The following is a 25,675-nucleotide window of genomic DNA, read 5'->3' as shown; positions in this document are numbered from 1 at the left end:
ACTTTGAAATTCTCGAGAAAACAAAATTTTAATCGGCTTTCCATCTGACTCATTGTTCAGAGATGAAAAGAGAGGAAATCAACATCCCCTGAAAATATAGATTCTACGAACTCGTCAGGTTCTGATTTTTACCCAGAACAAGACTTCTTAAAGAGTATTTATTTTCATGTTTCCTTCTCCTCCTCATCTTCTTCCTCCCTCTCCCCTTCTTTCCCATCTCATGACCCACAGCCATCTACTCCATTCCGAATCAGGGCGAGCCTGGAAGACGGGGTAGAACAACAACTCTCTTAGGGGTTCTGAGACTGTAAATCTTTACCAGAAGAGGCAGCCTCATCTTCCTTTTACAGGGTAGCTGCTGGGTTTGAACCACCAACCTTACACTTAGCAAGCTGAATGCCTAGATCCATAGTGCCACCCACCTGGGTAGCATAATCCTCACTCACTGCTACTGAGGCAATGCTGACTCATAGCATCCCCCTGTGGGTTTCCCAGGCAATAAGTGTGTCTGGGAGTAGAAAGCCCAGGTTTTCTGCCTCGGGGTTGCTGGTGGTTTTGAACTGCTGACCATGCTCAACACGTAAGCACAGGGGCAAATTAGGGGGACAATAAAGACTATAGAGATAGAAAGAAAAGACTATGGAATGCTTTAGAACTCTGAAGTAGGTAGACCTGAAGATGAAGTTACATTAACTTTTTGGTCATCCATCTCTGAAACCAAGAATTGCTTTAGGGATGCTTTAGGATTGAGTCTGTCGTGTTCCTTGGTTCCCCTGTTCAGACCACACCCCAAATGTTTCTTCCAGAAAACAAGTAACTTCCTGAAAATGAGTAATTAAAGATCTGTAGGAAATACTCCAGGGAATATTAGTTGCACTTCCTTTGCGTAGAAAACAGATGCATGGCCCTGAACTTACAGCTTGAATGTTATGACTGTCAGGGGTAGGGGGGTGGGAGAAGCTTCAGGTGGCACCTCCATGTAGCCAGGTGTTCTATGGAGGTCTATTGCCTGCAACATTGGTGTCTGTCAGAGAGCGAGGTCAGCTCACTGACGTTATTCGTAGTGCTCATAGTCATGTTAGTGATTGGGATTTTGAATAAGTAATTTCAGAACAAAGCGATATGGACAAGCTTATTTTTTCCTCTCAATTTTCCATGGTGGCTTTGTGAAACCACTGAAAACCGTGAAGCCCATGCTTGGAAGGAGAAAATGAAAGTGGAAGGTTGGCTTGGGATGGCGAACAGACAAAGGTGGTTGGGGCTTGGGCAGCAATGGCCGTTACTGAGTGCCATCCATTTGTGTGCCCTAAGCCCCACTGCAAGCGTGCTTGCTGGGGACTGTGCCCTGGGTGTGGGTCAGCTCTGTGGAGATGGCTGCTGAGAAGGCCTGGCCCCCCGATGGGCTTGTGGGACGCCTTCATTGCCCTGTCTCCAGGCGCTGGGAGTCCATGCAAAACGGAGCAGGGTCCGGCCACATCCCCACATCTGCATCCTGCTCGGGGAGGCATGTCGCAGCACGCGCACACCCGGGCACACCTGCTGTGACACTCAGTCACAGGCAATGGATGTTTAATTAAAAAAAAAAAAATCTCCTGGCTGCATATCATCAAGAAAAACAACATTGTTTTCAGGGTCTCTTATCTCTCCACTCCCAAATATCCTGTTTCTTCAGGGTGGGCAGCCAGGACCAATAGAAACCTCTTCCTGCCATTGGTTGACTTCATTTCCCAGACTTAGCACAATCTCATCCGCTCTAAACAACCTCATCAAAACTACTTTCTGGTCAGAGCGAAGCAATAATTATTATTAACATTTATAATCGATCAATAAACTTGGTTGCGTTATGGCCAGCACGATTAAGGTAAGGAGAGGGTCTCTCTTAACTCGACCAAATCTCGCGCTTGTTGCTCTTTTCTTTGGTTTCCTTTATCAACTTAGATAAGTTAGGGTTGGGCAACACCCCCACCGCCACAATAGAGGACAACAAGATTTCCTTTACACTGCCTAGTAAATTTCCTTTTTCCTACTCCAACCATTTGCAAGGCTTAAAAACTTCAAACTCAGAAAAAAATTGGGGTTTCTAAATTCACGGTTGTGGGCTGTGGACTGCTTTTGCAAAGGCTTTCTGGAGCCCTTCTGAATTGCCCTGTTCTCTAACTCTCCCTAATGCCGCCTGGCTGTGTACCGGAGAGGAGGCTGTGGACTTGGAGAGAGAGGATGGAGGGCAGGGTGACAGAAAGAGATGGGCTGGTAACTGTCGGGACTTTTTGGATGCTTCTCGACTGACTCCCTGCCTCAGGGATGCCAGTCTCCGCAGAAACGAAGAGGTACCCGGCGCACTGCTGTTTGGAAGGGGGCATGTCAATGTTGGCTTGGCTTTCGGAGACCTCCCTGCCGGGAGCTGAGAGTTGCTAAAACTCAAACGGTGGTGATTCGGTTTCTTCGCTTATGTACTCATCTCTAATAAAAGTTCTACGTCCTCCGCGCACGATGAGTAAGCTTTCTTCCTAGGGATGGTGGTGGGCCAGGGAGAACAACAGCTTGCTGCTACCCCTGCGCTGGGATGCTGACTCTTGTGTCTCATGGCGAATGTTTTCAGTGGACCGTAAGTCTGTCGGTGGACGTGGAGGTGAATGTGCACAGCTAAAACCGACATGGGCGCTCATTCTTGGAAATGAAGCCCATTTTATAACAAGTGCGTGTTAGGAGTGTCAGAGCTTGTCTGGGTGATGGCTTGGTAACATGTTTACAAAGCCACCGTGTCTCGGGATGGTTGTAGAAATGAGAAAAACCGGCAGCCCAAACAGAGAGTAACGGGAAGAAGTCAAAAGATGCTTTTGGTTTTGCTGCATAAAGATTGAGAAGCTGTTTGGTTGTGTGTGTGTGCGCGCACACGCATGTGCGTTTTAAATCAAGGGGGTTAGTCCTTTGAAAGCTCACGAAAATGAAATCCTGCCCAGAATTGGGCCCAAGCGTTTCTCAAAAATCCTTTCTTGGTTTGGTATGTTTGTCATTTAGAGTGTTTGTGTTGGAGGGTTTGATAAAAACTCACCACCTAAACCAGGTCGGACAAGTGCTGTTGGGTTTTTGTGTGTTGAAATGCATGCCATGTTCAACCATATGCTAACAGTTTATTTTCCGAGACTTCCACTTTATAGACATTAATTTCTGGGTTTCGGGGAGTGGCGTTTGTAGAAATGTAACCATCGTAGGAAGGAACATAAACATTGGGAGTTTGATGTTCACTGGCAGCTTCCATGAGCAGATGTTATTTAATTTATAACCCAGAGTGCTCTCCTTTTATTCTCATATTTGCCCTTAATTATGCCCATATTTCAAAGCATTTAAATACTATTTGTGAGTCTTGTCTAGCTTGAGTACACTCCCCACCCCCTCATGCATTAGGGAGGTATGGAAATAATAGCACCTTCTCTAGAAGGTAGGATCAATTTTACAAAACATATCAATATGTTGTGCAGATATATTGCTCAGTTTAAAATACGTATTTATGATGCTATGAAGGAATTTCTTAAGTTTAAATGTGTTGTGACTTTCTAGATGAATTCTGAGAAGTAGTTTCACTTGTCAGGCTTGTTTGGAATGCATTCTTTTATTACATGACCGTATATGTCTATTGTGTACATGTCAAGCGAACCTTGAACATGACTTCACGTAAAATTTTCTAAATCCCGTTTTATAGGTAACTTCCTTTAAGCCCTGTTTCTGTGAGGTTTCCTGGGAAAGGTCATGAGATGATTTTATAGCCTTGTTTATGGAGTGGAAAAAGGCGGCCGTAAGTCTGTTGACTCCAGTTTTAATTATGTTAGTGCACAGCTCAAATTAGCAGGGGGAAAATTACGGCTGTCCATTGGCATTGGGAACCAGTCTCTCATGCAAGCACTTTCCAGGTCTCAATGTACTGTTTTGTGTGATGCCAGTAAGCAAACCAAGTCGTTGATTCAGGATCCGACACGCTGCTGATTTGTTGAGCCTGCTGCTCCCTGTCTTGTGTGTTGTTTCGCTGCTTTTGCCTCGATGTTTATGAGGCCCTTGTGAGCCCTGTGGAAAGTTCCCTGTTTTCATCGCTTTCCCGTTGGCCATTTGAAATTTGACACAAAATGATCCCATTGGGAAGAAGACAGGGAAGGGTAGAAGCTCACGTAAAAAGAGTGCTCATGTGTCGCGAAGCGTCTGTGAATGCCAGATGAGATTAATTAAGAATGCAAATGAAAAGGCAACAGTACTGAGGGTGATGTCCCCCGTGGCAGCAGCTCACAGGTCAGACCTGGTGGTTACACCTGTTTGGGTGCCATCTGTCAATGCTAAGGGACATGCAACCACCACCCCACCCCCACCCCCCACCCCCCGAATCACACCAGGCTTGCCCCTGTTTGTTTACCAACTTGAAGGAAATGGTCGTTATTGTTGTAACTGGATTGCCGGGGAGTTTTCTTGTGATCCCGGCAAACACGTCTTCGCCCTTTTTTCTGCCGCGGGCCACTTGCAGAGGCTAAGGAACGCTATCATCCATCTCTTCTCAGGATGATGCTTGGCGCGGCGAGAAATGAAACCCACAGAATTGTAAGCAATTCTCTTGAAATACACTTCTAGCCCAGGTTCCTTCTGGGGAGAAGGTGATCTGTGACCCGGGGTTCCAACCCCTGAGCCTAGGGCAGCGGTTCTCAACCTGTGGGTTGAGACCCCTTTGGGGGTTGAACGACCCTTTCATAGGGGTCGCCCGATTTATAACAGTAGCAAAATGACAGTGATGAAGTAGCAACAAAAAGAATTTTATGGTTGGGGGTCACCACTACATGAGGAACTCTGAAAGGGTCGAGGCTTTAGGAAGGTTGACAACCACTGTCCTAGGGGCATTTAAAGAGGGCCTCTCTTGAAAATGGAACATGGGGGTTTCCTCGACAGAGACTTGATTTTAGAGGCTTAGGCGGTTAAGGCAGAAAGCATCTGAGGACGCATTAGAGATTTTGAAATCTGCTTGGAGGGCTCTAGGGCAGATTTGAGGTCAAACTAGTACTGCTGTAGGCCTCCTTAAAAAAGCACTTTCCTTAAGTTACTAGAGATTGGGGACTTTGATGGTACTTGAACCATGAAGGAAATCTACCTTCTTAATTTAAAAACATGTACATTTCTTTTTTATAGTTAATGCCTTGCACATTGAGACAACAGGTACTTGCTTTCTTATGAGAAGGATGTGCAGTGGAATTGTACAAAGGGTTCCACGCAGAAAGTTCATGCCCTCATCAGATGCTGATGGGTGTAGTGAACAAATTTAATAGTTACAGTGTAAGATTGTTTTTAATCAGCCCACTATTCTAAGTGGACTTTTCCCTCTTGAGAGATGCTGAGACCGTGGACAGGAGGCTATAGAATGAAAAATACTGCTGTGTACCGTATCCCCCCCCTCCCCACCGTGTTCCTGTCACATCCCGGGAGGAGACCCCAGCCCCTGTTGTTAGTTAGAAGGGGAAGTGCAGGCCATTATCTCACAGGGAGCCACTGATGACATCTAGGGCATCTCCCTGACATAGCTGCCCTTTGCCCACAGACTGTGCTCTGTGCTCCCTCTGCGTGTGTGAGCGTGTGCGTTAGTTACGCACATGTGTGCACACCTGTGTCCTCAGGACACTCCAGCTTGATGACTGTGGCAAGCAAAATCCAAAGATGGACTGTGTGGACACCACCCCTGCTCCCAGCATGTTTCTGCAGCAATGCCCTGACCTCAGGATGTTCTGAAACGCGGAACCAGTTCTTAAATACCTGTATTTCCTTCAGTGGGAATGTTTACCGTTATTTAAACAGACAAACAGAAATACACTTGTAAACGTCTCTTGAATAAAGCCATCTCTGTAGGTGCATAAGATCTTTGGGGTGGGTGTCTTTACAAAAATGAGGGCTTTGATAATAGAAACACTGTGAAGGGAGACAGCGGACGAGGCAAGATACGAAAACAATAAAATTTATAATTTATCAAGGGTTCACGAGGGCTAAGGGAGAGAAAAAAGAGGAGTCGATACCAAGGGTCTTACTAGAAAGAAAATGTTTTGAAAATGAGGATAGCAACATATGTACTAATGCGCTTGACACAATTGATATATGGGTTGTTAAGCGAGCTGTAAGAGCCCCCGATAAAACAATTTATTAAGAAAGAGAGAGAGAGACAGAGAGGAGGGTTTTAAGAATCCGTGGGAAAATGTCCTTCCCTTTTCATTCCATTTTCCCATTTCAAAGACCCCTTCCACGTCAAGAACTTTGGAATGGGTATCCCTCGGTGGGCAGGGAGACAGTAAGCAGAGACTCCACCTCAGTGCCCCATGCAGGGACAGAGGAAATGAAATTAGTTCATGGCGGATGGGTAGTCATCCCAGGGAATGCGAGACCCAGACAGCAGTGGGTTTCTGAGTGTAAAGAGCTTCAGGGAAGAGACTGGGCAGAGGCCATCCCCGGGCCTTTCCGGTGGTTGGGGGGGCTCGCTCTAGTGAGGTCCCGCAGGGCCAGCCTGCAGCTCAAAGGCCGCCATGGAGCCGTGCCCTCCCATTGTTCTGACTGGTGAGCTGCTCCCTGGGATTCTGGCAGCTGACCTCTGCGATTTCCTCTGTCGCATGTGAACCCAGAGAGCCCTGTGTTTGAATCTTTCATGACACTGTAACCCTGAGCCAGGACCTCAGTTTCCTCACCTGTACAGTGGGTCGCCATGGCTGCCCTACCTCTGGCTGATGTGAGTTCGCATCTGCACAGAGCCTCACCCGGGCCTGCCTTGGGTAGCGGCTCATGAAGCAGCAAGGTCAGCAGACAATGCGAGTCCACTTCACCTTTCTCCGTAGATTGCTTTGTCTTTCTGGCCCCACCACTCCTTCTCTCCATGATTTCTAAGACTTGGTTTCTGTGGTGAAATCCCGGGCCACTGATGTTTCTGAATCGAAGGGCATTTGTATGTGCTGCTTGCCCTGACCTCCCACACTCAGGCCAAGGCAGGTTGTGGGGAGGGAAACTGGGGGAGAGTGGGTGTCCTCTCTACGGACAGGTGGGGCTTTGAGGGCAGTGGCGCTGGTCAGGAGGGTTGGCTTGGTCCTGTTTGGAGGGTGGAGGCCTGTGATTGCATCTTGATTAGAGAAAATTCCGAGCTGCTGGACCACCTCCCACTATCCTAACCCCTCAGGCACTTGGAGAAACGGACCTTGTTGTTTTGCAAAAAATTGTAAAAAAAAACAAAAAAAACCTGTTGGTTTTAGAGAAGATGAAAAAAAAAAAATCATTACAAACCCACAAATAAATTGTTCCGAATCTCAAACCCACCCACCCACCAAGCAGCCTCACTACCATCGAGTCGATTCCGACTCAGGAAATGACCGAGTCCGTCTGGGTGCCTCCTGCTTTGTTGTGTGAGCACTGCCCCTGGGCTCTGCCAAGAGTGTATAAGGCTACTGCTCCGGCTTCTTTACAATTCACATCAAGTACGCATTCTCATTTGCTATTTAAATTATAAATGTAATCTCTACCACCTCTCTAGGTTGGTTATAATATTAAGGTTGGTTGGTTATCATCTAAATGTTGCTTTCCATTTTTTGCTTAGTGTAATTTCTAGTTTTTTGACCACTTCAAAAATGAGAATATTGGGTAAGTACGTACAATATTTTAAATCTTTGTCAGATTTAAATGCTTGCCAATTAAAAAAAAACATCAATTTATTCTCTTGACTGGTTGTGACAGCTCTCATTTCTGTCAAGTATAGATGAGGCCAGTTCCACTGGTACCCATAACAAATCTGAATATTTTGCTCTTTGGGGATTTTGCTATTTTGATAGGCAAATGGAATCTTCAGTTTTATCTGTATGCCCTTGCTGTAGCATTTCGTTACTTGGTTGGGGGAGATGAGGGATGTGAAGCTGTATCGTAAGCGAGTTTCAACTAATGACCCACTGAGACCTCTGGGTCATCTTCTTATTCATGCTTTTGTTCCCTGTTCGATCAAACTTATGTCTGACATAATTTTCCCTGTTGAATTTGACCAAGACATGTTTGATAACATGTAAGGTCACGCTTCATTCTGCCCACTTTTTTACTCTTCATTTCCTTTCTCACTTGCAGTTGTCATTTTCAATCCTGCCACACTTGTTATTCCATTCCCCCAGCTTTGAGTGTGTGAGTGTGGGAATACTGTAGAATTCCTTATGTCTCACCTTCAAAACCTATTCTTCAGGATAACCTGTCCATCTCCTCGGTGCCCTCCACAGCTTTGGGCAAAAATCTTCTCTCATTAAATATCTGTTGAAAGAATACATTTTAGTTGGAATTCTTGGAAGCCATAAAGAGAATATTGAGCTTTCACGGTCATGTCGCCATTGCTATAGACACTCACTCAGTAGAAGCTTTATTCCGTCAGAGTTGTGTTTCCTGCAAAATAAAATTTAGTTCAACGGGGTTAAATTCATGTTAAAAACAACCTTGTACTTCAGAATGTAGCCATCTTATTTTGAATTCTTGATCCAAATTCACATCAACGACTGCTTGCTACATAGCGGGCTTTGAGCCAGGCTTCTATACATGGATGTTTGGGTTTTCACAGACAAGGAAAGACGTTCTGAGAGGTTAAACAACTTGCTTAAGTCACAGGTGCCTCTTTGTCTCACTTCCCTTCTTACCAATAGGTGGTCTCTTTTGGTTATTTTCCTGCTATTTGCCCCAGCCCAAACATTAGAGGACTGTGGAGAGGAAAATGCAGAATAAAAGATAGTGACACATTAAATAATTGGGTGATAGAACTTATGATCACTGGCTAGTTTATATTATCTATCCTGTGTGAAAAATCTCTTAGGTGACAGTTGCTCTACTTTCGATGCTGACGTCATATGTATTTTTTATCGCGGCGCCGTGGGTTTACGCGTGGTGTGGCTGGCTGCACTGTAAGGTTGAGGGTCAAAGTCCCCTCGGGAAAGATGAGACTTGCTGCTTCTGTAAAGATTCAGAGCTTCGGAACCCCCTGGCGACAGCTAGTTCTTCTCTGCCCTACAGGGCTGCCGTCAGAATGGACTTGGTGGTACTGTTTGGTTCGGTTTCCGGCTCCTCAAAATAGAGTGCTAGAAAATTCAAGAGCCAAAGGCCTTGCACACAATTCTATATCTGGTCAGTGACGGGAATTCTTTCCATATTTGGCCCTGTGCAAGGGTGGGGCTCCAAATTCCCGATCAGCTGCTGATTTACATTTCCTCACCCCAAGTCTCCACTTCCTTGCACTCATCTTGGGCGTCGATAATGAAAACACAGCTCCAAGTTTTCCATAGTGCCTCACCAGATCCTTCAGCGGGGCGTTCGTGGGACTCAGCTCTGGGAAGAGCGGGTAATCTGCTGCTGTGCTCAGATAAGTGCCGAGACATCTAGCAAAGAAACGCCAAGGCCAAGCAAAATGGTTTATTTTTAACGTGCCACATCATAATCCAATCATAACATGGGCCCGCTGACATCAGGGCTGTTACTTCAAACGCCTTTGTTAAGAAACAATGCATGTCCAATTCTAGAAAATTCGACAAGGGCAGCTTATAACCGATCATGCAAGGAGCCCGCACTCCTGAATGGAATGTAGTAACGTTTAATTCAATCATTCGATCTTGGCAACTTTACACTTCCCTTCCTGTCATGAAATTATAAAATAGCAAATAATCTGTTGACTTTTTTTTACTGAGCAAATATTGGCATGGAGCCAATACAGTATGCCCTCTGTTGTGCTGAGAGAGATAAAAATTATGACCGCCCTCGCTGCACCATATACTTCCCACTTGTGATAAAAGCCATCCGAAGGGGACACCTCATGCAAGGGGCAGTGGGAGGCATGCTTGAGGTCTGTATCGGTGAGGCCGGGTGAGGAACTGCCACACACCTGGGCAGAACATGAGAAGATGGCTTTCTGCAGAGGGGGTGACATGTGCAAAGGCCCTGAGGCAAGAAGGGGCTTGAGTGTGTCCACGAGAGCTCAGGAACTGCCCTGGGCTAGAGAGTCCCATTGTTAACTTTTGGAAAAGACCAGGCCCAGATGAAGTTACAAAGCGAGGAAGGAGCTAGATCATGCGGATGCTGCCGGTCACGTTCACATATCATTCAAGCTGAGAACTAATGCTGAAGGTGGACACACCTCAGCCCCTCTGAACAGGCTACGGCCACTTTTTCACCAGAGGAGAGGGTAAGTCGGGGAGGGAATGGCTTTGCTCTCGAGACATTTCATGTTCACTTGGCTGCAGAGCCAACTGAACAACACCTAGGTGCTGTGGATGTTGGGTGCCATGGGGTCTGTGCCGATTCATAGCAACCTTTATGCACGACGGAAGGGAAGCCTGCTGGACGCTGTGCCTCCTCGCAAGGGTTCCTATGCGTGAACCCATTGCGGTCATCACGGTATTAATTCCTCTCATCAAGGGCCCTCCTTGTGTTGTTTTTTTGCTGCCCCCCAACTTTACCAAACATGATGTCCTTCTCCAGGGACTGGTCTCTCCTGACAATGTCCAAAGTATGTAAGACGGAGTCTTGCCAGCCTGGCCTCTAAGGAGCACTCTGACTGTACTTCTTCCAGGACAGATCAGTTGGTCCTTTTGGCAGTCTGTGGACCTTTCAATATTATTTGGCAGCTCCATGCTTCAAATGCATTGATTGTTCTTCAGTCTGCCTACTTCAGTGTCCAACTTTCACATGCACAGGAGGCAATTAGTTGTTGGCTTTATCTAGAACAAACAAACTTGAAGGTGTTAGACTGAATTGGTGTCTGTCTGTTAAAATTTAGCCAAGTATGCTTGGGTTAATTCACTCATCTCCGCTGTGAATGGCTTCAGACCCAATTTCTTCCTGCTCTGGTTGGCCCTCTTCAGCAGGGTAGGGGATTCTGCGGCGGATACACAAAGTTTTGACTCATCTACAGCAAAACCTGAGAAAGCCGGAGCCTGTGTAAGGCAGGCCCTGTCAGAGAAGGAAAACCCATGTATGTCTTCCACTAATAAAGAGTGATGCACGGTGCTAGGACTGCACCCTGCCAAAGGCACAGAACTGGCGAGTCTTGGGAAAGCAAGGCAGTCCCGCCAGGTTCTGGCTCTCCCAGGTTTCCGCTGGATGAAACTGTGAACGAAGGACGGAGAGAAGAGTACGTGCTGCCCTTCTAATGCAAAGAAGACAGCGGGATGTTGTTCACGGGCAGTTTTGATAGACACTGGTGGCCACGCTCGCCGTAGACAGTTCCTACCAAGTGAGAGATGGAGTGGGCCCAACAGACTTGAAAACTTCACCTTGCTCTTTGGTGGACCTGTTCTGGCCAGGAGGAAAGCCTCCTAGACTCCTGGCTGGAATCTGTAGGGGGCTGACAACTCCTCCAGACTTCACACAGTTATAAATAAATGCCAAGCACAGGCAAGGACGCCTGACCCGGGCTTGAGGAACGTAATAAAGGAGTAGAAACCTATGTCAGCCCTTTCATTTGGGTTGTCCTGTTCATCGTGGGTTATAAGTTGGGCTTTTTTTCTTTTAATCATTTTATTGGGGCCTCGTGCAACTCTTATCACAATCCATGCATATATCCATTGTGTCAAGCATATTTGTACATTTGTTCCCCTCATCATTCTCAAAGCATTTTTTCTACTTGAGTCCTTGGTATCAGCTACTGAGTTCCCCCCCCCCCCCAAACCCTTGATAATTGATAAATTATTGTTATTTTGTCATGTCTCACACTGTCCGATGTCTCCCTTCACTCACTTTTCTGTTGTCCGTCCACCAGGGAAGGGGTTGTATGTAGATCCTTGTGATTGGTTCCCCCTTTCTCCCCACCTTCCCCTCCCTCTTGGTATCACTACTCTTATTATTGGTCCTGAGGGGTTTATCTGTCCTGGATTCCCTGTGTTTCCAGCTCTGATCTGTACCCTTGTACATGTTCTGGTCTAGCCAGATTTGTAAGGTAGAAATGGGATCATGATAGTGGGGGGGGAGGAAGCATTTAAGAATTAGAGGAAAGTTATGTGTTTCCTCGTTGCTATACAAGTTGGGCCTTTAACCATGAGGTCAGCAGTTTGAAACCATCAGCTGATCCATGGGAGAAAGATGGGATTTTCTACTCCCATAAGTCTCAGAAACTCCCAGGGGCACTTCTACCCTGGCCGATCAGGTGTCTATGAGTCAGCACGGACTTGAGGGCAGTGAGGTTGGTTTTAGTTAAAGAGTGGCAGTCTCAGGCAGCGCTTCTCTGACCTATGGGGTTACTAGGAGCCAACTAGAGTTGACTCCCTGGCAGTAAGTTTTTGAGTTATTCTATGAGCAAAGACATGTTGCTCTCCTAAAGCTACCGTGCCTTAGAAACCCACAGGGGCAATTCAGCTCTGCCCTCTAGGGCTGCCGTGAGTCATGCGGACTGGGAGCGTAGCCACGTATCGAAATCAAATCAAAGTGAGCCATCATACCTGTTGAATCTCATGGTGTCTTATTGGATCGTCTATTTTTAAATTTGGGCAAGCCAAACTTACCTTTGAGGAAGGAGAAGCTGTTGAAACAACATTTCAGAGTTTGTCAACACAGTTAGATTGTGTCTCAATTTCAGGGACATTTCCCAAGAAGTTGCTCCAAGTTAAAACAAACACACCAAAAAAAAAAAAAGGTGGTTTTATGTTGCACAGTCCTCTTTGAGTCTTTCTTTTAAGGACTTCCTAACAGCATCAAAAGCATGGACGCTCAGATTGGGAGAACACAGCCCGAGCTTGAGCTTGTTGTTTTCTCAGGGAGGTGCGTGAGATTCCTGGTTTCTTCCTGCAATCTTTCAGACGCCTCCCTGTGGAGTACGTTCAGATCCCATGCAAGGCAAGAGAGAGTGGCCTCGGGGTACAGTGGTAGACGTCTCACCCTCTAGGTGGGAGAACCAGACTCGGTTCCCCGACCAGCGCACCTCATACGCTGTCACCCCTGCCTTTCAGTGGACCTTTGTGTATTGCTGGGATGTGGATGGGTTTCAGTGGTGCTTTTAGACTACAGTGGACAAGGAAGAAAGGCCTGGTGATTGACTTCTGAGAACCAGCCTATGAAAACACTACGAATCACAGTGGTCCAGCTGCAACCTATCATAATGGGGATGGCACAGGAAGGGGTAGCTAACCTCAAGGAAAGGGGTAGCTAGCCTCAATGGAGCAGCTGAAGGGGAAGTGAAAAAGAGGCCGGTCAGGGAGATGGTCCCCCAGAGATGTCACCAGTTTGAGGCGATGGGGCCTCAGCAGGTAATCCTACCTCCCTCGGCCTTAGTTCTTTCATGGGAGAATGGCCGTCGGCACAGTCGCCTCATCTCTGACCCATGAGGGGTCAGCTGTTCTCGGGATCCCAACATTGGGAAAGGCATCCCTGCACCCTGCATGTTTTCCTGGGACAGATAGGTGCCCGGCAGGATCCTGAGTTCAAGTAATGAGTTTTCTACTTCCTGGTCATCCGACCTTTGGCAAGTGGCTTATCCTTAGGGAGGGTAGATTTTTTCCATCTGTAGAAGAGGAAAAACAATAGTTCCTCCTTCAAGGGCTTATGGTGAAACTCCAGGGCCTTACAACAGCTCAGAGCAGTGCTTGGCACATCGGAGCTCCTCAGTAAATGTTAGCTAATTTTACTATTCATTCGAGTCAAATAGGTTTCCTTGTAGGAATCTGGTAATCCATAAATGCTTTCTATTTCTCTTCTCAGTTTCTACAACCGTTTGTAAATCTATACACATGTATATTGCTTGTTTTCTTTCTTTTGTCTTGGAGCAGCTAGTTTGTCTAGTTCTGTGGTGAGTGTGTTCCTCTCTCTCTATTATAAAACAAAAACTCGGAAATGGTAAGTTCTCAGTTATTCCCAGTCACTTTTTCAACCTCCCAAACAGTGCTCTGCACAGGGTGCTGTCGGTCCCCTGTGTAAGCAGGTTTCCAGAGGAGGTATTCGGGGGCCCTGGGACCCTTTGCTCTCCTTCCTTCTCCCCGCAGCAGCTAACAACCCCCCAGGCCATTTAAAAGGATGAGGAGCAGCAGTCTTGTTGACACGGAACCATTCTCTGGGAGCTTCTTGAATGTTCGGAGCGCCTTCTTGGTTCTGCGTTCATTCCATCCATCCACACTGCTGCCCCCAGTAATTGCCTTATCACTGCTCCCATCCCAGGAAGCCCGGCACAGTGCAGACTGGCCTGGCTTCCTTCTGGAATCAAGATGCCAAGGGAGGGGTTGGCCAAGAGACCCACCTGTGTCAGCTCAGCATCACCAAAAACAGTCACCACACCTCTGGTTTTGAGTTCTGTCACTAACCTTGGGTGAACTCCTCCATCGCGGAGATCTGGATTGTTTACATGTGAATTAGGAGTAGTGTCCAGTCAGATGCGTGTGACTGTGTGAGCACACCTCGATTTCTGAGTTGTTCGTTCCACCAGTCTGTCTTAACATGGTCTTACAGGCCTCCCCTTTCAGGAAGCTAATGAGTCTGAAGTGTGCACTTTGTCGTGTCATCACGGTTTGCTGAAGACGCATTCCGGCCCCAGGAGACCGATAAACAGAACCAAGTGCTGCCCGCTCCTGCGCCATCCCTGTGGGCCTCCGTCTCTTTCAGTCCATTGTGCAACTGCTGTGTATTTTGAGCCCCTGCCAACCTACAAGGCTCATTTTCCAGCACGGAAATATTCTGTTGAGACCCTGGGGGTGCTCACTGGCTAATTTTCACAAGTATACCCGCGCCTTTCTACCTAGTCTGTCTTAGTCTCCCCACACAATACTACAGTGAAATCAGTTCACCATGGGTGACCCTTCTAGTATCTGAAAGACCAGCTTGCAGCCTCACAATAGCACACAGGGCACCACAGCCAGCAGAGATACGCTCAATAGCTTAGGGGCAAACAAATGATTCTGACTTCGCTCGGGTGTGCTCCCAGCAGATAAAAGCACCTTTTCGTTTCTGGAACAGCCCTGAGAGGGTTCCTTCTGGCCTAATCAAAAAGCTGTTCCCATGAACTCAGCTATGGAAGCACAAATAGATCACCACCAATTCTGATACGAAGCTGGTTATTAAATCATGGCCCCCCCTCTCCCCCGCTCCCCTAAGACTTGTTCTTTGGAGATGGAAAACATCTTTTTTTAGATCACATGTTTACTGCTTTGGTAAACAGTAAAATGCTGCTACAGCAATTACCTTGAGGATAAAGGGTTTGTAGACAGATACTTCCTGCGCTCACTTCCGACCCAGCCAGTGTGATCAGGGCAGCAGCGATGCAGGAAGCGCTCCCGATGGAAACTTCCTCTCGGAGAATGGGTGGTTCCTTAGTCTTATCTCCTTTCCAAGAGCCAGGAGCGGAGAAGGCCTATCTCTCCAGAGTTTGCAGCAGGGCTCATCGATCATGAAGGAAGGAGGAGGCGGGAGAGGAAGTTTCTGAAGCAGTGATTTTTCATCCCCGGTTTTCTTCCTTGGTGCTGTATTTGCTAGCTGGCTTTTGAGGAGAGGAGAACAGAGTGTGCAGGGCGTGTCTCTGAGAAGTCTGCGTGCCCTGGACGGCCCACTGTCGGCTTTGAGCGGTGAGAGGTGTGTCGGGGTTTATAGTTGAGTGAGAGTGGTGCGTTTGTACTGGGTGGGAAAGGCCCTCTCTGGGAGTCCGCAGTGGCCTTTTCTGTTTTGTGTAAGGGTCGTTTTAGCCCGTGTTTTCTCTGGTCAAGCAGAGCGCTGTGGATTTGGCAGCACACACATTGTTCCCTGTGCTGATTTTATGCAAGTTGTTACATCCCAGCAAGTGCATTGTTTAGGCACTTTGAACCCAAACAAATAAAGCTGAACCACACAAACACCAAACAATACCCATCATCAATTACCCGTCTACAGGATATGTCCTTACCAACTGGCCCCTTTGTAAGGGAGAGAATCTATCAAGTCAACAAACAATAACGCCAAACAATAAATGGAGCGAAATAAATAACACCTGAAAGCCACTCAACTCCAACACTGGCAGAGCACCAAGGAGTGTTGTGTGTGCTCTGACCATGGAAACCTACAGCTCCACCCCGTCGCTGATGCCCTTGGCATAAGCAGAACCCTGATGGCTGCATCGGCTCTTTTGTGACCAGAAGGTACCTGTGCGTTGCAATGAACACGAGAGTGGTGTTTAGTGGAGCATTCCATCTGAAGCCGATATTCTGCAGTGGTGCATTGGTTATGTGTTGGGCTGCTAGCCACATGGTTGGCAGTTCAAAACCACCAGATGCTCGGTGGGAGAAAGATGAGGCTTTCTGCTCCCGTCAAGAAGGACAGTCTTGGGGACCCACCGGGGCAGTTCTACTTTGTTCTATCGCAGTGGTTCTCAACCTTCTTAATGCTGTGACCCTTTCATACAGTTCCTCTTGTTGTGCTGACCCCCAACCATAACATTATTTTCATTGCTACTTCATCACTGTCATTTTGCTCCTGTTGTGAATTGGGTGATCCCTGTGAAAGGGTCCTACGACCCCCAAAGGGGTCGCGACCCACAGGTTGAGAACTGCTGTTCTGAGGGGTCAGTGCATGAATTTGCATTGACTTGATGGCAGTGGGTTGGGTTTGGGTTTTTGGATGACCAGGAAGAGAGACTGTGGTTGTAACCTGGTGTCTACGTGCAGTGAGCCCTCGACTCCTGGTGATATCAAGTGCTGTACTGTCCCCATGGTCATTTGTAGTTGAATCATTGTCACCCATAGGGTTTTTGTTCCCAGAGTGCATCACCAGGCCTTTCTCCCTAGTCTGCCTCAGTCTGGAAGCTGCGCAACTTGGCCAGCATCACAGCAACACTCAGCCCTCACTTGCAGCTGGAGGAAGCTGTGCATGAGGAGCATTAGCCAGGAATAGCGCATGGGTCACCTGTTTGGAAAGTGAGCAATGTACCCACAAACTGCCACTGGCTCCAAATGGTAAAGCAGAGACTAAATGGGCCCTAAAAAGCAGCCAGGCAGTGGTTAGGGGTAGCCGCGTCTCATGGGGCTGCTACTACAGGACACTCTGCTGGATTTGTCCACACAAAAGTATGAAAACAGAAAACTCCAACCAACTGCCACTGGGTCAATTCTGACTTACAGCTAGCTAACCATTGGGACAGGGTAGAACTGCCCCCGAGTTCCCAAGACTGTAATTCTTTATGGACGTAGACCTCCACTTTCAACTGACTTGTAGTCACAGCTCAATGCATAACCACTATGCCACCAGGGCAGGCACCCAATGTATTTTGGTTGCATTAAAGTATAGTAACCCACAGAGCAATTTTCTGTTAAACCACACCAAATTGGTGTCGAGTCTGCCTCATCGATCAGAGGAGAACAGCCCCCTGCAGTTCTGAAGGGCACGGTCTTTAAAGAAGCAGACCACCTCACTGTTCTCCCTTGGAGCCGCTGGTAGGTTCACACCACTGACATTTCAGTCCATGCTTAATCCACTGTGCCACTCGTGTATTCATATAGGTCGAGTCATCTTGTTGGAAGACACTGTGTAAAAATCTCAGTCTCTTTCAGGTTGAATGGCGGCCTCCTCCGTGTCTCTGAACCTTTAGCCCCGGAGCTGTGCTTCCTTACCCCGCAGTGAAACTCCAGGGGGTAGGCACCCAATGTACTTCCTGGCAGATGCTACCTTCTCGCACTTCTGCTCCTTGTCGGCATGATCCCCTGGCCTCCCGAAGTCTGCCATCTGGATGGTTCCAGTGCCGCCAGCACCCCTTCCTCGTGATGCTGACACAGGACCGTGCGGCGGACGTGACGCGCCTTTGATGCTTCCGCGGGAAGCATCCCTCTGGGCGTCCTTTCTGAAGAGGACTTCTGCGGGGTGAGGGTTGGTTTTATTGTTCGTTTCTTTCGCACTCAGTGTAGCACGGTCAATAGTAAAGACTTTGTTCGGTCCCCCCACTTCTAAAGCCAGTCGTGTAGAAGCTTGGGAAATGAACATTTAGAAAAGGAAGTGAAGACAACGGACACCGTTTTCTTTCGGCTTTGCCAACCCCAACCAGCTGCTGTGAGGTCCCGTGGGACTCGCGGCTGCTCCCTGTGTGCCCGGTGGGGAGAACTGTCCTCCCTGCAGTTCTTATCGCCATGACCTTTTCGAAAGCAGATCGCCAAACCTTTCTTCCAGCTCACCCCCGGTAGTTTTCAGCCACCAACCAACTTTTCATTAATAGCTGTAACACCTCACATCATCGCGAGCCTGTTAACACTCAGTTCTTTTCTCTTCTTTCGGGTCTTTTCTCCAAGGACACAGACTCGTTTTAAAAAAGAAGAACAACCTTTGAGAAACTGAATTCATTGTAATAGCCCTTTGTCACTTGTGTTCTTCTCATTAGAGTAAAGAAGAGTGAAATCCACACCCGTTACTTAGAAATGATGTCTCCTCGAGCCAGTCAGGGTGCAGTGTAGCCCCGATGAAACACACAACTTTCCTCTAGTTCTTGATTGCCGCCACCCCCACCCCCACCCCCCGCAACTATCATGATCCCAATTCTACCTTACAAATCTGGCTAGACCAGAGGATGTACACTGGTACAGATCGGAACTGGAAACACAGGGAATCCAGGACAGATGAACCCCTCAGGACCAGTGGTGAGAGTGGTGATGCTAGGAGGGCAAGGGGAAGGTGGGTGGAAAGGGGGAACTGATCACAATGATCTACATATAGCCCCCTCCCTGGGGGACGGACAACAGAAAAGTGGGTGAAGGGAGACATCGGATATGATTTTTCATGTAAGACATGAAAAAAAAATTTATAAATTAGCAAGGGTTCATGAGGGAGGGGAAAAACTGAGGAGCTGATACCAAGGGCTCAAGTAGAAAGAAAACGTTTTGAGAATGAGGATGTACGAGCCCCCAGTAAAGTTATTTTTTTTAAAAAGAAGATGAAATGATGTCTTCTAAGGGCCACAGTTTCCCTTGTGCTGTCGAACCAGACCCCCTGGGTACAGTACCCCATTCCACCATGCTCAGGCCAATGGTTTTCAAAGCTGCCTCCATTTCCACACCTATAGAAGAGATGGAATAATTGTAATGACACCTGTTTCCTGGTGGTATTGCAGATATTAGAACAAACAATAGAGGCATGTGCTTTGTACGGGTCCTGTTAGGTGCTATCCAATCAGCTCCTACTGATAGTGACCTCATGTGTGTGACAGAATTGGGAGCAAGGTGAGACTTCCTACTCCCACCAAGAGTTACAGTCCTGGAAACCCACAGGGGCAGCTCTCCTCTGTCCTATGGGGTCACTATGAGCCGGAATCGACTCAGTGGCAGAGCATTTGGCTTTTGACACAACAGAAGGAAACCCTGCCCAGTCCCGTGCCATCCTCACCTCTGCCGTTGGGTTTGATCTCAGTGTAGGTGGTAGCATGTGCTAAGTGTACACCACCTGTAAGCTGTTATGAACGTAAACTGGTTACGTATCCCAGGCCCATGCTTGTAATTTCTTTTCTGTTCGTACCTTCACTGCTTTTTCTGACAGCTCTTTTCCTTGGTGGTATTTTGTGTCCTGTCTTTAGCCTTTGAAAAGAAATTCCCAGTGCACTTTGGGTATTGAGGGCATCTTCCAACAGCAGAAAGTCTTTTCCTGTATGTCACTTGCTTCTTCCTCATGCTAGTCCTTGGAGAAGGGAGAAACAGCGGCTCATGCAACATGTTTGCCGAGCGCTCAAGAGCCTAGGACATCCATGGTTTGAATGCTTTGAAGGAAGACCAAGAGGTAGCACTGGAAGCCTGCCCTTATTCTTTCTGCCTGATCCGCTGGCCTGCGTCAGTACATGAAGGGATGCATTCACACAGGGAGCCGCTTGAGAGTCAGGGGCCGTGTCCGATTTTGAACCAACTGCTGTACCTGGATTTGGTTTTCGGGGAAATGCATGTGTCTGAGTTATACTGCTGGTTGGGTTTCATGATTCATGATCTAAGGAACCTCAGTCAAGACGAGAAACCCCAAACACTGGGTGTTTTAAAGTTCAGTGATCTCTGTTTTTAGTGACCTTGATGATGGCCTGCAATCCGTCATCTGTGCTGACCCTGCCTCGTGAGGAAAGCCAGTTGCCATTGAGTGAATTCCAACTCGTGGCAAATCCTTGTGTGTCCGAGCAGAGCTGTGCTCCAGGGTGGCATGGTAGGCTCTGCCGGGGCTGACTTTGGGGAGGTCGATGGCCAATCCCCTCTGGGTGGACGCAAACCTCCATCCAACCTTTCCGTTAACACCAAGCGTGCTCGCCATCCGTTCAAAGACTCTGGTAAGAAATTGGTGCTGCATACATGTTTATTTAGTAAATATTCAATAAATGAATACATAATTGCCTAAAGGAGGCATTGCAGGTGCGAGTAAATGAAGTAGTGAGGTGGTACCTGGGAGCATGTCATCGAGAAGTAAGTCACTTAAAGCAACAAGCAGCACATCATACTCAGTTTTTACTGTGTGCAAACCCATCCCGGAGGTTATGAGGAAAGCGGTGTGTTTCCACCTGAGGACAGGATTGTTTCTGTCTCAGGCCTCCAGGTCGCATGCAGGTAACCCCTGCTTCTCACCAGCTAACTCTGTCTGTTCTCCTACCACTCTGTTACTCGTTCCCCTCTAGTGGGGTTGTACATGGCAATCATGATACTAATAATAACAATAACTGTTCATAATGTAAGAATAAGGCTTTCTAGGGGGGAGGGGGGAGGGAGGGAATAAAAGGGAACAGATAGTAAAGAGTTCAAGAAGAAAGAAAATGTTTTGAAAAGGATGGTGGCAGTGGTTGTATAATATGCTTGATCTAATTGAATTATGGATTGTTATAATATCTGTAAGAGCTCCCAATAAAATGATTAAAAATAAGTAAAAAGCTAACTTTACACCACTTTGCTTTTCCAAAATGCCTGCATGAGTACGTGTTGGCAAGATCCGAAAGACATCTGAAGAGGAGGATTTTTGCTTTTATGGAAAAAGGCGAAAAGCAAACCTAGCTTCTTGCAGGGAGCCTTTAAAGAGGCAGAGCAAACCAAGCCTAGCCCCAATGGATCCTCCAGGCTCCCTGCTCTGAAAGTGCACTCAGTTGAGCCGTCTGCGAGCACGCCCATGCTAGTGCTCTGTGCGATTTGGTAGATTTGAGGGGTGATATTTTGGCTTGGAAATGCTCAAAACATTGTCCAGTACAAATAAATGGTTCCTGCTTCTTTGCTTGGCCGCCTTTCAGCCAATAGAAGGTTTTTACAGGGAGGCTCCACCTGCAGAGAGCAAGAGCACCCTGTGTTGTATGCCTCTGTCTTTGTTTCTGTGGCTATGTATCTCATATGGCCCAGGCTCCTATCCACGTGCCTAATGTGAGACATGCATTGTGTACCCAGATATGGACCTGTGTGAGGGACGTGGGGCTCCCAGCCCCTAACTGGGCTTTGGCCCTCTGTATGTTGCGTGCCCAGTGAATGTGAACTGCCTCTGTTGGGCCATAGCTAGAGATACTTTTGACGAGAAAACTGAAGATAGAGAGACGCCAGTCAGCTCTTCGCCTGCATTCTGTCCAGGTCTTACACCTTGATGAGGCAGAACCAAACCTCCCTTTGGCTTCTACCATAGGCAACAACTGCCGGCCTTTATATATTCAGAGTTTGCGTTCTGTCATCTAAATGTTCACTGGTTGCAACCCTCTTAGGAAAAAAAACTAAACAAACAACTTTCTGGGCAGGAACTAGTGCAAAGTTGTATTTAATGGACTGTGATAGGGACTCACTTTTCTCGCTTTGTTATTGTAGCCAGTGTTTTGAAATTTTAATGAAGCTGTTGTTTAATCTCTTAAACACATATGCCCTGCTCCACCGAGAAGTTTGCATATCCATTGGTGGATCAGGCAGGACTTTACTGACTGTGCCAGTGACATCTGCAGTGGCTGCTCTGTGGGGTACCCCTTTCATTAATAGCTAGTCTGTCCTATTCAGCTGTAAGATACCCTGCTTTATCACCAAGGCAAAGTTTAATAGTAGTTAAGATCCAATTCATCTGAGCCAGATGATAACGTTGGAGTCCCCCCTGAGCGTATACATGGAGCACACATGATTTAACTTAGTGAGCCTTCCGGTTAATGAATTGTGAAAGCCACTAGCAATGTGTTCTCTCACAAAACCTAAAATATTCTGTTATCGTGCTAAGATATATTTTTACAAACTTAAAAGAAATCTGCCTAATAATTTAGGAATTTGATTCATTCTTGTTTCCCTAGCCTCTGGCACAGTGACGGTCTGGCACCCAGCAAGGAAGGTCTACCCCAAGCATATTCGCTGGATGAATGAACGAACAGATGGATAGATGAAAGGGAATGCGTTTTGAAATTTTCTCTGGTGTCAAGCAAGCATGCACTTGGCAATGTATGTGTTTCACAATCTAGTCCATAAGGCATCAAAGGAAAGGAGACGCATTTTATTTGGGAAGTCAGCCTGATGGGAGAACCTTGATTGTTCAGTTGGGAAGCCATTGTTTCTCAGCTCAATTGTACTCTGATCAGTAAACTCTTAATTATATAAAACAAAACAAAGCAGCTGCTGTTGAGTGCCTTCCCACTCGCTGTGAACTCGTGTCCAGGGCAGAACTGCTTCAAAGTGGACTAGAGTTCAAGGCCATCAGTCCAGGAAGTAGTTCTCTGGGCGTTTCTTCTGAAGGACCTCTGGCAACCTTCGGATTAGAAGCCCAGTGCTGAATTAATAATCTGCACCCCTCACAAGGGAACTAGAAGGAGCCCTGGTGGCATACGCATTGGGCTGCTAAGTCGAAGATCGGCAGTTCAAAGTCACTCCAAGGGAGAACGACTAGGCTTTCTATTCCAGAGTTAGGAGTTTGGAAACCCACAGCGTGTGCTCTACCTTACAGGCTTGTTATCAGTTGGAACTGGTTCAAAGGCAACGAGTTTGAAGAAGGGAACTATACCTTTTTTTTGGGGGGGGGCGCGGTTTGAGGGTGGGGAGTGGGCTAATGAAGAGAATGTACAGATGACAATAATTTGACTAGTTTGTCCATCACTCTCAGTTGAAAAAGGAATATAGAATGTAGATTTTGATATTTTTTTAAAGCTCCTAGCAGTATTTCTAAACAAAACGTGTAGAGAGCTAAAACATGCTGTCAAAGCACCTTCTCACACGATGATGACCTCCATTAAATAGAAGACACTGGCCCCATAGTGATACACTCACCAAATCCCGGACCAGGACAGCACTAACAAGCAAATAAACAAAACCAGGGCATGGGTCAGAGACAAAGGAGCTTGCACTCAAAGTTTTGAAAAGTCAGAATTCAGCAAACTCCAGGCTGTCTGTAACCACCGAGTAACCTAGTTCTTGCCTTAAACGCCAGTAGTTTTAGAAGCTGCGCTAACGCTCAGGCAAATGTGGTTTTGTTAGTGACTCTGGAGTCCAGCCCCGACTCATGGCAGCTCGGGAGACAACAGGACAGAACCATCCCCACGGCGGGCCACAGATTGAGCTCTGGTGACCCTGAGTGGCCACTGCAGGTGAGGTGCACTGACTGGCCAGGTAGACAGTGGGCCATGACAGCATTTTGTTCAAACCAGCATCCCCGGGGAGGGAAGGAGATAAGCAGACTTCTACAAGCAGGTGGCAGCTTCTCACGTGCACGCTTCTTGACACCTGGAAGAGTAGAGCTTCAATCAGTGAGACTGAAGAAAGCTGAGCCGTGATGTTTGTGTTCATCTGTTCCGACCCAGGTGGGTAAGCCCTGCATCTATTGGGGGGAAAAAAAATCATAAAACCGCATAGCATGCACATTAACCATTGCTTCGTTAAATCCAGGGCCAGAATCAAAACAAAATCACTGTCAGCCACCGTGTTTACTCTGCAGCCTTTTCAGTTTCACAAGATACTGGGGCTGATGCTGTGGTTTCCCGTATCTCATCATTGCACTTAGTAAATGTCAAGAAGGGCAGCGGGGGTATGGCAGCCCCGCCCCGCTCAGCAGTCGAGTGGGAGGTTTGCTGCCCAGCAGCCAGATGACTGGGTGGCTTGCCTCTTAGACAGAAAGCTTCAGGGAGCTTTCTTCTCTCCAGTCTTCCAGTGGAGCATACAGGGTTCCAAGACGCCACTCAGTCAAGGGCAGCATACACTTTATGACCGTCAGGCTGTCTGATCTTTGCCTTTGGCATCTTCTCAAGTTTCATATAAATATATACACCCGCACAGCCATACTCCTGCACATACAAATACACATTCACACACTGGGAGAAAATATGGGGGTCCCGGAATTTGAGCTGCCTCTCAATATTCTGGCTATAACATGCAAATTAGGGTTTATCATGGACGAGGAGGACTGCGTGGTTTTCTTGAGAAATATGACTTTAAATGAAGAACCAGCTAAAGGGCGCTTGTCACATTGTTGCGGGTGCCCTGGTCTACTTCAAGTGCACAATGAGATGGTGGTCATACATGACTGCAGTTCCGTGTCGGGTTGCATGATACTGATTCTGCAAAAATGACACTGCCAATCGGGATGGAAACTGGTCAGCCCAAGGGCATATAGCCTCTCCATCCTACTGCCACTGCCGCTAGCCCTGTCATCGAGTGCACTCCGACTCACATCCACCCTGCAGGACAGACAGCAACCTTTGGGTTTCTGAGACTTGAAAAATTCTTTAGAAGCAGACCCAAATGTAAATAAACAACTGACTGCAACAGAGGCGCTGAAGGCTGAAGGTCCCATTCTATTACAGAAAATTCAAACCGGGGAACACTTCCCAGTGCGTTCTACGAGGTCAGACTGACTGTCACGGAAGAGCAGTGGGAAAGGCTAGAATGCTCCCCAATAGAAATGGATGGTGATGGAGGCGTGAGCCAGGACTCTTGGTGAGTTTAGGATACATGCAGAGGGAAGTGCACAGCTAGGCGTAGGCCAAAGGCAGCCAGGCATTCTTGCCTCAGTGGGACTGGGAGAAGCAGATCCAAGGGATCCATTGCTTACCTCTACTTTGACTGAACTGGTCTGCCGCGCACCAAAATGTTGGTGGTTCAGATCTACTCGGACACTCCTCTGGAGAAAAGCCCGTCCCTCCACTTGCATAAAGATGACAGCCCAGAAAAGCCCTATGGACAGTTCTCTGTTGCAGGGGGTTGCTGTGGATTAGAATCTACTTGGCCGCAACTAGTAACACCACCACTGACCTGGCTGCATCTGTGGAAGGGAATGAACGCACCCGAAAGTCCTCCTTGCCCCTCTTTACAGCGTCTGCTCTGGAGGGAAAGGGCCTTCGGCTCACAACAGCAAGGGAGGACCCTGTGAAGCTTGTAGAGGGTTTTCACGCAAACCACGCAAGCAAGGTTGTGTGTTCAAGGACTCAGTGGTACCTCTTCCTAGGATCAGATGGCTGTTGTGAGCCTCCCTTGAACTGGTTCTGACTTATGACGCCTCCATGTCTCACAAAACCAGATGCTGCCCGCTCCTGTGCCATCTTCATGATCGCTGGCACATGTGGGCCCCTTGTTGCAGCCCCGTGTCAGCCCATCTCATGGAGGGTTCCCTTTGCCTTCACTAGCTCTGCACTTGACCAAGCATGCTCTGCTTCTCCCAGGATTAGTCCTCGTTAATGACATGTCCAAAGGAAGGGCCTCAGCGTCTAGCGCCGTGCTCTGTGTGTGACCCACAGGGTTTTCATGGCCTGGTTTTCAGTAGCAGGTCGCACCAGGTCTCTCTTCCTAGCCTG

The 25,675-nt window shown here is 47.5% G+C and overlaps 1 protein-coding gene across 4 annotated transcripts in view; it reads left to right on the top strand.

Annotated features, from left to right (window-relative positions):
• Positions 1-1,771: 1,771 nt before the first annotated feature.
• The window catches only part of ERG (ETS transcription factor ERG), a 147,866-nt gene continuing 123,962 nt past the window's right edge, over positions 1,772-25,675 (top strand). For 3 of the 4 annotated variants that reach the window (XM_045284909.1, XM_045284908.1, XM_004696930.2), the window contains exon 1: positions 1,772-1,861. In XM_045284909.1, the coding sequence (XP_045140844.1) occupies positions 1,844-1,861 (18 nt within the window). In that variant the 5' untranslated portion in view covers positions 1,772-1,843. Of the gene's footprint in view, positions 1,862-2,103; positions 2,495-25,675 lie in introns of those variants that run through there. The other variant, XM_045284910.1, reaches the window with a different exon arrangement.

Source organism: Echinops telfairi, unplaced genomic scaffold (assembly GCF_000313985.2).
Source record: "Echinops telfairi isolate 266 unplaced genomic scaffold, ASM31398v2 ScPeMD7_7469;HRSCAF=8507_0, whole genome shotgun sequence".
NCBI classification, from domain to species: domain Eukaryota; kingdom Metazoa; phylum Chordata; class Mammalia; order Afrosoricida; family Tenrecidae; genus Echinops; species Echinops telfairi.
Note: the sequence above shows the minus strand (reverse complement) of the source record. Positions and strands in the feature narration are given on the sequence as shown.